General features: G+C 35.2%; 1 protein-coding gene across 10 annotated transcripts in view; it reads right to left on the bottom strand.

Moving 5' to 3' along the window:
- Positions 1-12,431, bottom strand: part of ARAP2 (ArfGAP with RhoGAP domain, ankyrin repeat and PH domain 2) — a 207,940-nt gene that overhangs the window by 170,036 nt on the left and 25,473 nt on the right. For all 10 annotated transcript variants that reach the window (XM_036853114.1, XM_036853112.1, XM_036853105.1 and 7 more), the window contains 4 exons: positions 4,974-5,032; positions 3,808-3,884; positions 2,985-3,076; positions 1,160-1,513 (listed from right to left, as the gene is read on the bottom strand). In XM_036853114.1, coding sequence (XP_036709009.1) covers positions 1,160-1,513; positions 2,985-3,076; positions 3,808-3,884; positions 4,974-5,032 — 582 coding nt within the window. The remainder of the gene's footprint in view (positions 1-1,159; positions 1,514-2,984; positions 3,077-3,807; positions 3,885-4,973; positions 5,033-12,431) is intronic.

The raw sequence follows: 12,431 nt of genomic DNA, 5'->3' as shown, positions 1-12,431 counted from the left end.
ACTCATACCGTTGCAATTTGACTATGCATTTACCAATAATACTGATGACTGATGAAAAGCAGACACAGTTAACTACTTTGTCATCCTAATGGAACCAGAAAGGAGTGAGACAAAATACATGATGCTAAGAAGTTCTCTGCTTCAGTTTAGTCAACATCTAATTTGCTAAAGGGATGCAATCCTATAAAGTATTAACCATGTAATTACTAACCACAAAAGGGTTCAGCTTTTTTTTTTCTCTATTTCTTAAGAAATATCATTCTTTCTCCCACTAGTCAACTGATACTTCTTCTGGCAATTTTTTTGCTAATAAAATTTATTTTAGGAGAAAACAAGGCTTTCTAGAAATGATGCACCTTTTCAGGGGAAGAGTAGAGAAAACCAGCACAACATAGAGACTCACCACAACAACTACTTAAACATAAGAGATTTAATCCCTAAATAATTTAATAATTCATGAGGAACATTTCCAGTAAGTATTTCAAAAGGACATTCAAAATTCAGGATGTCAGAAAATAATTCTAATTAAACATAATCCCTCCCCAAAGATTTCTCAGTACTGCAAAATGCTTAAGGACAGAAGTTTCTTTGTCAACAACTGAAATGATAAATCTGCTTTTAAAGTATAATATTCAAGGAACTCTGACCTTTTGTGCAACATTCAAAACTCAAAACAATATATCAATAACAGTGAAGCCTAAAATGTAACAGTGACATACTTTCCCCTAACTACAATAAGCCTTGTATTCCCAAACAGAACGCTGTTATAATAGGAGCGAAGGCCAAACAGTGTGGGCTGAGTAATACAAACCCAATCGGTGTTGTTTTTCTTTGCTACAAATTGAGACACAAGATATTGCATTTTGGTGCAAAGTTAGAAACTAACATTAAGGATCTAGATGTGAAATCAGACTTCCAGTTTTAATTTGCTACGCAGAACCTTAACCCAGAATTCCATACAGCACATGGCCCATGCCCCACATTATATCTAAAGAACAGCATTTGCAAAAGTGTATTGAAAGTCCCTATGAACTGTCTCTGTATGCTTGGGGGGTGGGGAGGCGCAACAGCAACCTAGCAGGTTTAGAAATGGATACGCTTGAATTTTTTAAAATATGCCACTTAGGAAAAAAAAAAACAAAGAAGAATAAATACATACCCTTGGGGACAGAGTTTGTCAAGCCATCCCGATTTAACCTTTCTTGCAGATGATCCATAAAAACAGGCATAGGGAGATATTACATTTGAGGAAATGATTGATGAATCAGCCTTTCCACTTGTTGAGCTTAGTGGATAACTGTGCCTATTAACAGAGGCCAAATTCACTGCTTTTTGAGTTCTAGATTTAGATGGCTTTGAATGTTTTCTTCTCAAACTCTGAAAGCATTCTTCTACCGTTGAATATTCTGATTCCGAAGCAGAGTCTATAGGAAGATTGTTTTTGTCCTCTCGAGGTATCCAAATATCTTCTACTTTGTCTTCACTTATATTCTCCATCCTGTTATCATATAAGCTAAATGGAAAAAGATGGTTTTAATATTTCCCACAGCTCTATGTGACTTAAGCCATTGGTTACTTTTTCTATTTATAAACAACCAATCACAGAAATTTAAGGCCAGGAAAAATCTTGGAGTTCAATTAACGCATCTGATAATTTTTAAAACTTCCTGAAAAATAGAAATCTCTCATTATACTAACACATATTTGAATACTACTAGAAGCAGTGTATTTTTTCTTATGTATCATTTAATCTGACCTGTTTATTTTGGGGGTTGGGTGAGAGTGGTGAGGATGGAGACTGCCATGTTCTCTGCATCACAATTTAAACGTCTTCACCAGCACCAGTAAGTGGCCAGCCACTTAATGGGCCAGATCATGAACCACTACCTCGTGGAGAGAGGTACTGGAGATCTTATTTCTACATGTTGCCCCTTCTCTGACTCTCCACTAATTGACTTCAAGGACCCTATGTTCCATATAATGTAATAAAACAAAGAGTACACCTGACTGGTGAGAACTTTAGTATTATTTTGCATCACTAATGAGAAAAAAACTGCACCACATTGCTAACTAGAAAACAAGAAAGGGCCAGGGTACATTCAGAAGGTAAAAGCTGTATAACGTATAATATTTACTGGAACACACAGTTGCTAAGTATATTCCTATAGATTTAAGGAATGACAAAACAGATTGGCTCAGCCATTTATGTATAATAAAACTCATTACAAAGAAGTTTTTGCTAATCAATGAAACAGATATGCCTAGGAGTCAAATTACATCCTTCTGGACGTGGTATTCTAAAAATCATTGCCACCTTAAAGGACTTAACTTGGCCCCTTCCACACTCTGCACTGTAGTAAGTTCATATCAGATGCCTTCTGAAGATTCTCAATTATTTAGTCTCATCTTAAGGAAACCCTCAACAGTGTTAGCCTTGGAGAATAAAGGTTAAAATAGACAAATGTTAGGTAATGATGCACTACATCAAGTGCTAATAAAGCTGAGAGAAAAATAAAATTTAAGTTTGTACCTTACAAACTCTATTCAATCTCATGTGTGATCCAAATAACTGGATAATTTTCAAGCTGCTTGTCAATGTTGAACTTCTAATAAAAGGATACATTACATTTGTAAAAATTCTGCACCTCACATAGTGACATTTTTGGCACTGCCCCTTTCTTCTTCATAGTAAGGTAACTTCCTATCTTTAAAGTGCAAACATGGTCACCACATATTTGCCACTTTGGGAAAGGGAGAATGGTTTCAATTAGGAAAAGACAAAAAATAATGTGCTACAGACTATAGAATCAATTTACAGGCTCTAAATTCAATTACTGAAATGAGTGCTGTTGTCAAAAGAAAGGATTTGAACTTACCAATATAAACTATTTTCTTAGAAATATAATATGAGCAAGAATTCAACATTGTATATTAAATAGCATTTTATTCAAAAGAATTAACCATCATCAATCACGTCCTCATACCTTGATTTGACAAAAAATGAGTTTCTTTCACTAGTTGTTACCCCTTTGAGTGTTTCTTCCTGGGTCCAAAATTCATTCCTTATGGATCTCTTCTATAAAAAAAATACAAGTTTTTTTAGGGGAGCAATATTCTACAAAGATCCACAGTATCTGGGTTTAGTTTTATTAAACAAACGTCTAATTGTTTAGATCAATTTTCAATAAAAACAATTTAATTAGGGTGACTATATTAAATGGTAGCCTTTTGATCCCTTTTTCAATATTTTATTTAAATCATTAATAACTCATCATTTCAACTAAGAAGAACAGAAGGTGCTAAGAATAAAATTTATTTACTTTTACTTTCCCACTTACTTTTTGTCTTCCAACTTCTCTTTCATCATGACCAAGAAATAAAATACCAAAAGAGCACAAATAGTGGAGAGGAAAGACTGAGTGATAAACTGAATAATTAAGATTTGTAAATAGTTAGAAGTCTGTCTATATTTGGGTATAAGGCAAAGTAAAATCTAGTGGCTTTTGTCAGTTTGCCTTTCCTTTTTACAGGGGTTTGTCTTACTCTTTTTTTTTTTAAAGTAACTTGTGGTAAATTTTGAAAACCCACTGATCTGTATTCCTAAAATCAAACTGAAATGTATTTCTGTGATATATTTTTAAAGATATAAATCTGCCATGATTTTACTGAGCAGAATTTCGCTGAATGGAAATTTCTTTCTTCAATATAACACATTCTTCAAACAGCTTAAAGGAAAATGAAGAGGCATATATAGTCAGAAAAGCAAAGAATTGAATATGGAAAAAAATTAAAATGTATGGGACTAACCTTGGAATTTTCTAGTCTCTGGAAGAGAAAGGTCTCTCCATAAGGGAAAATGGAAGATGAATTCTCCTCATTCGTATCTTTTGGGGGAATTATAGGATGAGAATGGAAAGATGTGAATAATGTGAAATATTGTTTTAAAAAGGCATGTGTTTAATTATTTTATAGCAATATCACAACTTAAGCTTTATTCTCTGAGAGTCCAAAATTCTGCTCATAATTCTTATCCTCAAATCAACTCTAAGCATGATTTTCTCAATGTATACACCCCTCACTTCACAACCAAAACACATTACTCACTGTTTCTCAAAGTGTGATGTGTCACATTTGTCCTTGCTAACCTATAGGATCCACGTTAATATAAGTAAGCACATTTCCCCATACAATGGAAATTGTCATGGTGTGTTTATAATGTTAATTCCTAAATAAGAGGTTAGTTTTAATGGCAGAAAATTAATCTTAATTCTATTGGAATTTTAAACAAATGATCATTAAAAGTTCACTAACATAACAGCTAGATGTTATAGCATTCAAAATGCCAGAATCCACTTAATATAATCCCTCTAATACCATAACTACTAATGCACCTGTAAGTAAATTATTTCAAGAGAATTTCCACAATCCCTGAATTACACCGATCTACAAGAAAGAATTCTCAACACTTGCGTTTTCTGCTGTGACAAATTTTTTTAAAGGTTCAGTAGTCAAGTGTTTGCTAACAGCATTGAGAAGAATGTTCCTGAACTTGTACAAGCAGAATTTTCAAAAAGAAAGAAAAGCCTCTGTCAATGAGCAGTTGACCAGAGCAATGTCAGCCCTTTCCTGTTACCATGGCAAAATTACTTTCCATAAATCTACGCCCTGTAGTTCAGACTGTCAGAAACCACATAATTTAGTTAAATGCTTTCGACTGTGGTTAATGATAAATGAAGCCTGGGTAAAAAAATCTTTTTACATTAGCATGTGCAAATTTCCAGGAGTCTGCGTATATATTACTGTCTTTCATTCACTCACCTTTAAAAGTGTCTGGAGTACTATGAACCTGGCAGACAGTTATTCCCCTATTCCCTATTCCACAGGTGGGCTGCCTTCTTGACCATGATTTTAACACATGTAAGAGTATCAAATGAGTACTAACTAATTTACAGACTTTAAAAGCTGAGACTCACTTTGCTGTGTCATAGATTTTCCAGTTGAGGTAGGAACATTTCTTCTCTCACGGAAATAGCTTAAGGCAAAGGGAAAAATAGATAAAATACGTAAAAATAGATGTTATCATCCTAAGTAAAGGATTAATTGTAGGCACATATATTCTTTTTGTTAGAAAAACCAATATTCAAAAATAAGTTTGATTTTAATGAACAAATACAATGGCCAAATTCCATAAATGTGTCTTTTTAAATAGCCTTAAAGGAAGAGATTTTATTGGATTTTACAAGTGTTTGCTTTTTACATTTATAATTCACAAAAGTAAATGAACATATTTGCGCAAGTATTTATGATTTTTTTTGTCTTTAGCTTTACAATATTGAATAAAAAATCTGTCTGGCTCTAAGAACATAATTTGAAAATACATAAGACCTTTTCTCAAAGATCTCAAAGCCTTGAGAGAGAAATACTACAGGTAATTAATTAGAATACAACATAACAGCAATGTCAGAGGAAAACACTGTGGAAACAGAAGGTAATGAATACCTACCACCATATGAAAGAGTTCTATTTTTCCATTTAAATATAAGGATCAGGACAGTGTCCTTACTTCTCTTAAATATAAATATGCCCAAGTAACTATAGGAAAGACTATATCTATGTAGTTGTAGTTATTTATTTATTTATATCTATATAAAATCACAGAAACCAATGAAATAGAATATAAACAAAATTTAAAAATAATGGTAACCAAAAGCTGGTTCTTTGAAAAGATCAATAAAATTTGTAAACCTCAGGGAAGGAAAATAAGAATGAGAGACAAAAGAGACAAATTACCAATATCGGGAATGAAAGAGAGGACATCACTACAAATCCTACAAACATTAAAGGGATAATTACAGATTATTAAGAAAAACTTTATGCCAATATATCCAACAATTTAGATGAAATGGAAAAATTCCTTGAGATACAAATGATCAAACAGGACACGAGAATAAATAGAAAATCTTAATATCCCTGTATCTATTAGAAAAATTGAATTCAGTAATAAATCACCTACCCACAAAAAGCTCCAGGCCCAAATACTGCACTGGTGAGCTCCACCAAATATTTAAGGAAGGAATATACCAATTCTATGCAAACCTTTTCAGAAAATAGGGAAGGAAGGACTACTTCTAGTTCATTCAGCAAGGCCAGTATTACTAATACACAACCAGTCAAAAACAAAACAACAGATAAATGTTAGACAAATATTCCTCATAAACTTAACATGCAAAAATCGTTAACAAAATATTAACAAATCAAATCCAACAATACATAAAAATGATAATATATTATGACCAGGTGAGATTTACCACAAGAAAGCAAAGTTGGTTTAACATGGAAAAATATAATTCACCAAATTAAGAAAATAAAGGAGAAAAATCACATTCTCACAGCAATAGATTCAGAAAAACCAACTGACAAAATTCAAAATCCATTCATGACAAAAACTCTCAGCAAACTAGGAATAGAAAAAAACTTCCTCAACCTAATAAAGGGCATTTATGAAAAACCAACATCATAATCAAAGATTAAAGACTGAATCATTTTCCCTAAGACTGGAAATAAGGCAAGGAGGTGGGCGCTCACTAGTTATATACACATTAGTTCATAGGTTGCAGTCAGTGCAACAAGCGAAAGAAATAAAAAACATTCAGATTGGAAAGGAAGGCCTCTTATAAGCAGAAGTCTGTATCTAATCAACAGGAAATCCTTAAAAATCTACCTAAAAGCTTCTCAAACTGCTAAGACAGTGTAGCAAGGTACCAGGATGGGGGAAATATTTTTAAAAATCAATAGTATTTCTAAATACTAGCAATGAACAATTGGAAAAATAGTTTGAAAATATAACTTTTACAATAGCATAAAGAAACATGAAATACTAAGGGGTAAATTTATCAAAATATGGGCAAGATCTGCACACTGAAAATTCTAAAACATTGCTGAGAAAAATTAAAGAAGACCTAAATAAGTAGATATATCATGTTCATGGATTGGAAGACTCAATATTGTTAAGATGTGAATTCTCCACATATTGATATATAACGTCAACATAATCCCAAACAAAATTCCAGTGATGTTTTTTATAGAAATTAACAAGGTGATGCTAAAATTTACATGCAAATAAGAACAATTTAGAATGGTCAGAATATTTAAAAGAAAGACAAAATTGGAAGATTTATAGTATATGATTTCAATATTTAGCCTAAAACTACAGCAATCAAATTTGTGCAGTACTGATGAAAGGGCAGACATATAAATCAATGGAATTAAACAGAAAGTCCACATATACTCCCACACATCTACGGTCCAGTGATTTTTGAAAAATTATGTCATGGCAATTCAATGGGGAAAGGATAGTCTTTTCAACAAGTGTTGCTGGAATAACTGGATAGCTCAATTTAAAAAAAGAAATGAATATCAACCATTACTTCATACCATATACAAAAATTAACTTGAAATGCAGTTTAGGCCTAAATGTTAATACTAAAACTCTAAACCTTCTGGAAACCAACAGAAGAAAAATTTTGCAACCTTTAAGTATGCAAAGATGTCTTAAATAAGATACAAAAACCACCATCCCCCCAAAAAAGTTGGACCTTTATGCTGTCACATATTTCTGATAAATGACTTGTTTCCAAAATATAAAAAGAATACTTACAATCTATTAATAGGAATGATTCAATTTAAAAATGGACAAAAATTTAAATAGACACTTTATAAGAGGATACACAAATGTGATAATAAATACAGACTCATTAGAATGGATAAACTTAAGGCTGTAAATACCAAGTGTTAGAGAGTATGTTGAATAAATAGAAGGTTTAAATACTGCCAGCAGGAATGTAAAAGGGTACATCCATTTTGGAATACTGCTTGACATTTTCTGATAAAGTTAATTTAAGCTCCCAGCTATCCAATCCTAGAAACTCAAAAGAATTGAAAACATATTTCCAGGGAAATAAATTTTTCTGGTCTTTCTTCATAGCAGTTTTACCCTCAATAATCAATAACTTAAAACAAACTAAATGTACATCAACAGGTGAATGATAAACAAATGGTGGTATAAGGACCTCAGGGATTACTACCAAGCTTGGGGGGGGGGGGGTCGGAGAACTAATAAAAGGATACAAATTAATACTAAACATAATAATATGAATAACTCTCAAAATCATCATGCTGAGCGAAAGAAGCCTGGCACAAAGACGTATATCCTATATGATTCTATAAGGGAGTGTGAAAGACGGATGGACTGTAAAAGGACACTAAGAAATGCTTAGGGATGATGGAACTGCCACTTCTTAATTGTGGTGATAATTTAATAGGTTTACACATCTTTCAAAACTCATCAAATTATATGCTTTGAATTGGTACAGTTTATTATGCAAATATTATACCTCAAAGAGTTGTTTAAAAATGAATTTAGCAAACCTACTGTTCATAGGGTTGATAAATAAAATATAAACTATATTCCCAAATATCAGCAAACAAAATGAAATATTAAAAGTGATACCATATACAAGAGTATCAGAAAAATATAAAAACCCAGGATTAAATCTAACAAAAGATTTGTAAGAACTCAGTCCTGAGAAATCATTCCTGAGAAAATTAAAGAAAATCTAATTAAATGGAGGAATATATGGAGGACTGAATACTGCAATGATGTCAACACTGCCTATGTTCATTTGTAGAATCAATGCAATCCCAATCAAAAGAGTTACAGGGTTGGGTATCTATGTGGAATTTAACAAGTTGATTTTAAAATTTATATGAAAAAGCAAAAGACCAAGAATAACTAAGACACTTGAAGAATAAAGTGAGAAGACTTGCTCTGCTAGGTATCAGGATTTATTTTTAAAGCTATGGTAATGAAGACACTACATTACTGATAAAAGGATAGATATATAGATTAGTGAAGTAGAATGGGCATAAAGGCACTCAGTATTCATTTAAGTTAAAACAAACATGTCAATCCTGAGCAATGAGCAAAGCATGTCTTTAATAAGAAGATGACTTGGATATCCACTTGGTATTTAAAAAAAAAAAAAAATTACTCCTACCTCAAACTATACCTAGAAATCAATTCAAGGTGGATTATAAATCCCAACATGATAGGCCAAACAATAAAGCTAGAAGAAGATAAAACAGAATATCTTCTGTGTCTTAAGATATGAAAAATTCTAACTCTAAAGGAAAGTAATGGTAAATTTGACTAAATTAAAGAACTTTCATTCATTAAAAGTCACCATCAAAGAATAAAAAAGCAGTATGTAGAAGAGGAAAATATATATTCGACAAAGGGCTCATACCCATGGTGCATCAATAACTCTTAAAAATCATTATAAAACACAGAAAATGCAATTCAAAACAACAACCCCCCTCCCCCAAAATGGGTAAATGACTCCAAAAGGCACCACATAAAAGAAGATAGAAACATGGTCAATGACCAATAAATGCATTAAAATGTGTTCAATTTCGTTAGTCATCAGAAAATACAAATTAAAAACGCAATGAAATATAACTATCCGCCCACCTGTATGGCTAAATTTTTTTAAATAACGAAATGCTGTTGAGGCTATGAGACAAAAGAAATGCACATACACTGCTAGTGTTAACATAAGTGAGCATAACCACTCAACGATGAGAACCACTTTGCATTACCTACCAAAGTGGAAGATAAGCATATACTATGACAGCAACTCTACTCCTAAGTATATATTCAACAGACATACATGTAGATGAAAAGAAAAACCACCCAAATGTATGTCAACATGCAAAAGTTAAAGAAGCTGTGGGAGAATCACACAAAAGAATAACATTCAACAGACAAAACAACAAACTGACATGCAGCCACATGGATGCATCTCATAAACATCAGGTTGAATAAAAGATATCGGACACAAAACGTTACTTGCTGTATGATTCCATTTATATGAAATTCTAGAATAGGCAAAAGTAATTCAGTGAGATCAGCAGTTCCCCAATGCAGGTGATGGGATAATTTACTGCCAATGTGCAAAGGCGAATTTTGAGGGATGATAGAAATGTTCTGTATCTTGATTGTGGTCACATGGCTGTATATATTTGTCAAAACTCATCAACCTGTCTATTGAACATCAGTCTTTCTTCTTACATGTAAGTTTGATATAAATAAAGCTGGTTTACACATGTGTGTAAACGTATATCACTTACATGTAAAATACTAGATGATGTTGAGAATGTGAACTATAACAGTAGAATGGATATCATGATATATCCATACGGTGAAATATTATACAGCAGTGAAAATGAACAGTCTACAACCATAGGTACCAACATAGATTAAGTCTCAAAGTTAAGCAAAATGAGCTTAACTAAAAGATTTACTATATGGCTGCATTTTTAAATCCACAAGACAGTCAAAACTTCAGTATAGAGAGGGGATTCAAGATGGCGGAAGAGTAAGATGAAATACACCTACATGTGGAACAACCCCTAAAGAACATCTACTGAAGGCTGGCAGAAGACCTCAGACCTCCCAAAAGGCAAGAAACTCCCCATGTACCTGGGTAGGGCAAAAGAAAAAAGAAAAAACAGAGACAAAAGAATAGGGACGGGACCTGCACCAGTGGGAGGGAGCTGTGAAGGAGGAAAGGTTTTCACACACTAGGAAGACCCTTCGTGGGAGGAGACTGCGGGTGGCGGAGCGGGGAAGCTTCAGAGCCATGGAAGAGAGCACAGCAACAGGGATGCAGAGGGCAAAGCGGAGAGATTCACGCACAGGGGATCGGTGCCGACCAGCACTCCCCAGCCCAAGAGGTTTGTATGCTCAAACACCAGAGCGGGTGGGGGCTGGGGGCTGAGGCTACAGCTTCAGTCAGATCCCAGGGAGAGGAATGGGGCTGGCTGCATGAACAGAGCCTGAAGAGGGCTAGTGAGCCACAGCTAGCCGGGAGGGAGTCCAGGAAAAGGTCTGGAGCTGCCGAAGAGGCATGACACTTTTTCTTGCCACTTTGTTTCAGGGTGCGCAAGGAGAGGGGATTAAGAGCGCCGCTTAAAGGAGCTCCAGAGACGGGCGTGAGCCGCAGCTATCAGCGCGGACCCCAGAGACAGGCATGAGACGCTAAGGCTGCTGTTGCAGCCACCAAGAAGCCTGTGTGCAAGCACAGGTCACTATCCACACCTCCCCTCCCAGGAGCCTGTGCAGCCCGCCACTGCCAGGGTCCCGTGATCCAGGGACAACTTCCCCAGGAGAACACAAGGCATGCCTCAGGCTGGTGAAATGTCATGCCGGCCTCTGCCACCACAGGCTTGCCCCGCATTCTGTACCCCTCCCTACCCCTGGCCTCAGTGAGCCAGAGCTCCCGAATAGCTGCTCCTTTAACCCCATCCTGTCTGAGTGAAGAACAGACGCCCTCAGGTGACCTACATGCAGAGGCGGGGCCAAATCCAAAGCTGAACCCCAGGAGCAGTGCGAACAAAGAAGAGAAAGGGAAATCTCTCCGAGCAGCCTCAGGAGCAGCGGATTATATTTCCACAATCAACTTGATGTACCCTGCATCTGTGGAATACCTGAAGAGACAACAAATCATCCCAAATTGAGGGGGTGGACTTTGGAAGCAACGATATGTATATACTTTTTCCCCTTTTTCTCTTTTTGTGAGTGTGTATGTGTATGCTTCTGTGTGCGATTTTGTCTGTATAGCTTTGCTTTTACCAGTTGTCCTAGGGTTCTATCTGTCCGTTTTTTTTTCTTTTTTTTCATTTTTTAGTATAGTTTTCAGTGCTTCTTATCATTGGTGGATTTGTTTTTTTGTTTGGTTGCTCTCTTCTTTCTTTCTTTTTTTATTACTTTAAAAATTTTTTATAATAATTATTTTTTATTTTAATAACGTTATTTTATTTCATTTCATTACATTTCATTTCATTTTATCTTTTTCTTTCTTTCTTTCTTTTTTTCTCCCTATAATTCTGAGCCATGTGGATAACAGGCTGTTGGTGTTTCAGCCAGGCATCACGGCTATGCCTCTGAGGTGGGAGAGCCAAGTTCAGGATGTTGGTCCACCAGAGACCTCCCAGCTCCATGTAATATCAAATGGTGAAAATCTCCCAGAGATCTCCATCTCAACGCGAAGACCCAGCTCCACTCAAAGACCAGCAAGCTACAGTGCTGGACAACCTACGCCAAACAACTAGCAAGACAGGAACACAACTCCACGCATTAGCAGAGAGGCTGCCTAAAATCATAATAAGGTCACAGACACCCCAAAACACACTACCAGATGTGGACCTGCCCAACAGAAAGACAAGAACCAGCCTCATCCACCAGAACACGGGCACTAGTTCCCTCCAGCAGGAAGCCTACACAACCCACTGAACCAACCTTAGCCACTTGGTGCAGACACCAAAAACAACAGGAACTACGAACTGGCAGCCTGCGAAAAGGAGACCCCAAA

Source organism: Balaenoptera musculus, chromosome 5 (assembly GCF_009873245.2).
Source record: "Balaenoptera musculus isolate JJ_BM4_2016_0621 chromosome 5, mBalMus1.pri.v3, whole genome shotgun sequence".
NCBI classification, from domain to species: Eukaryota; Metazoa; Chordata; class Mammalia; order Artiodactyla; family Balaenopteridae; genus Balaenoptera; species Balaenoptera musculus.
This window is presented reverse-complemented; position numbering and strand designations above follow the sequence as displayed.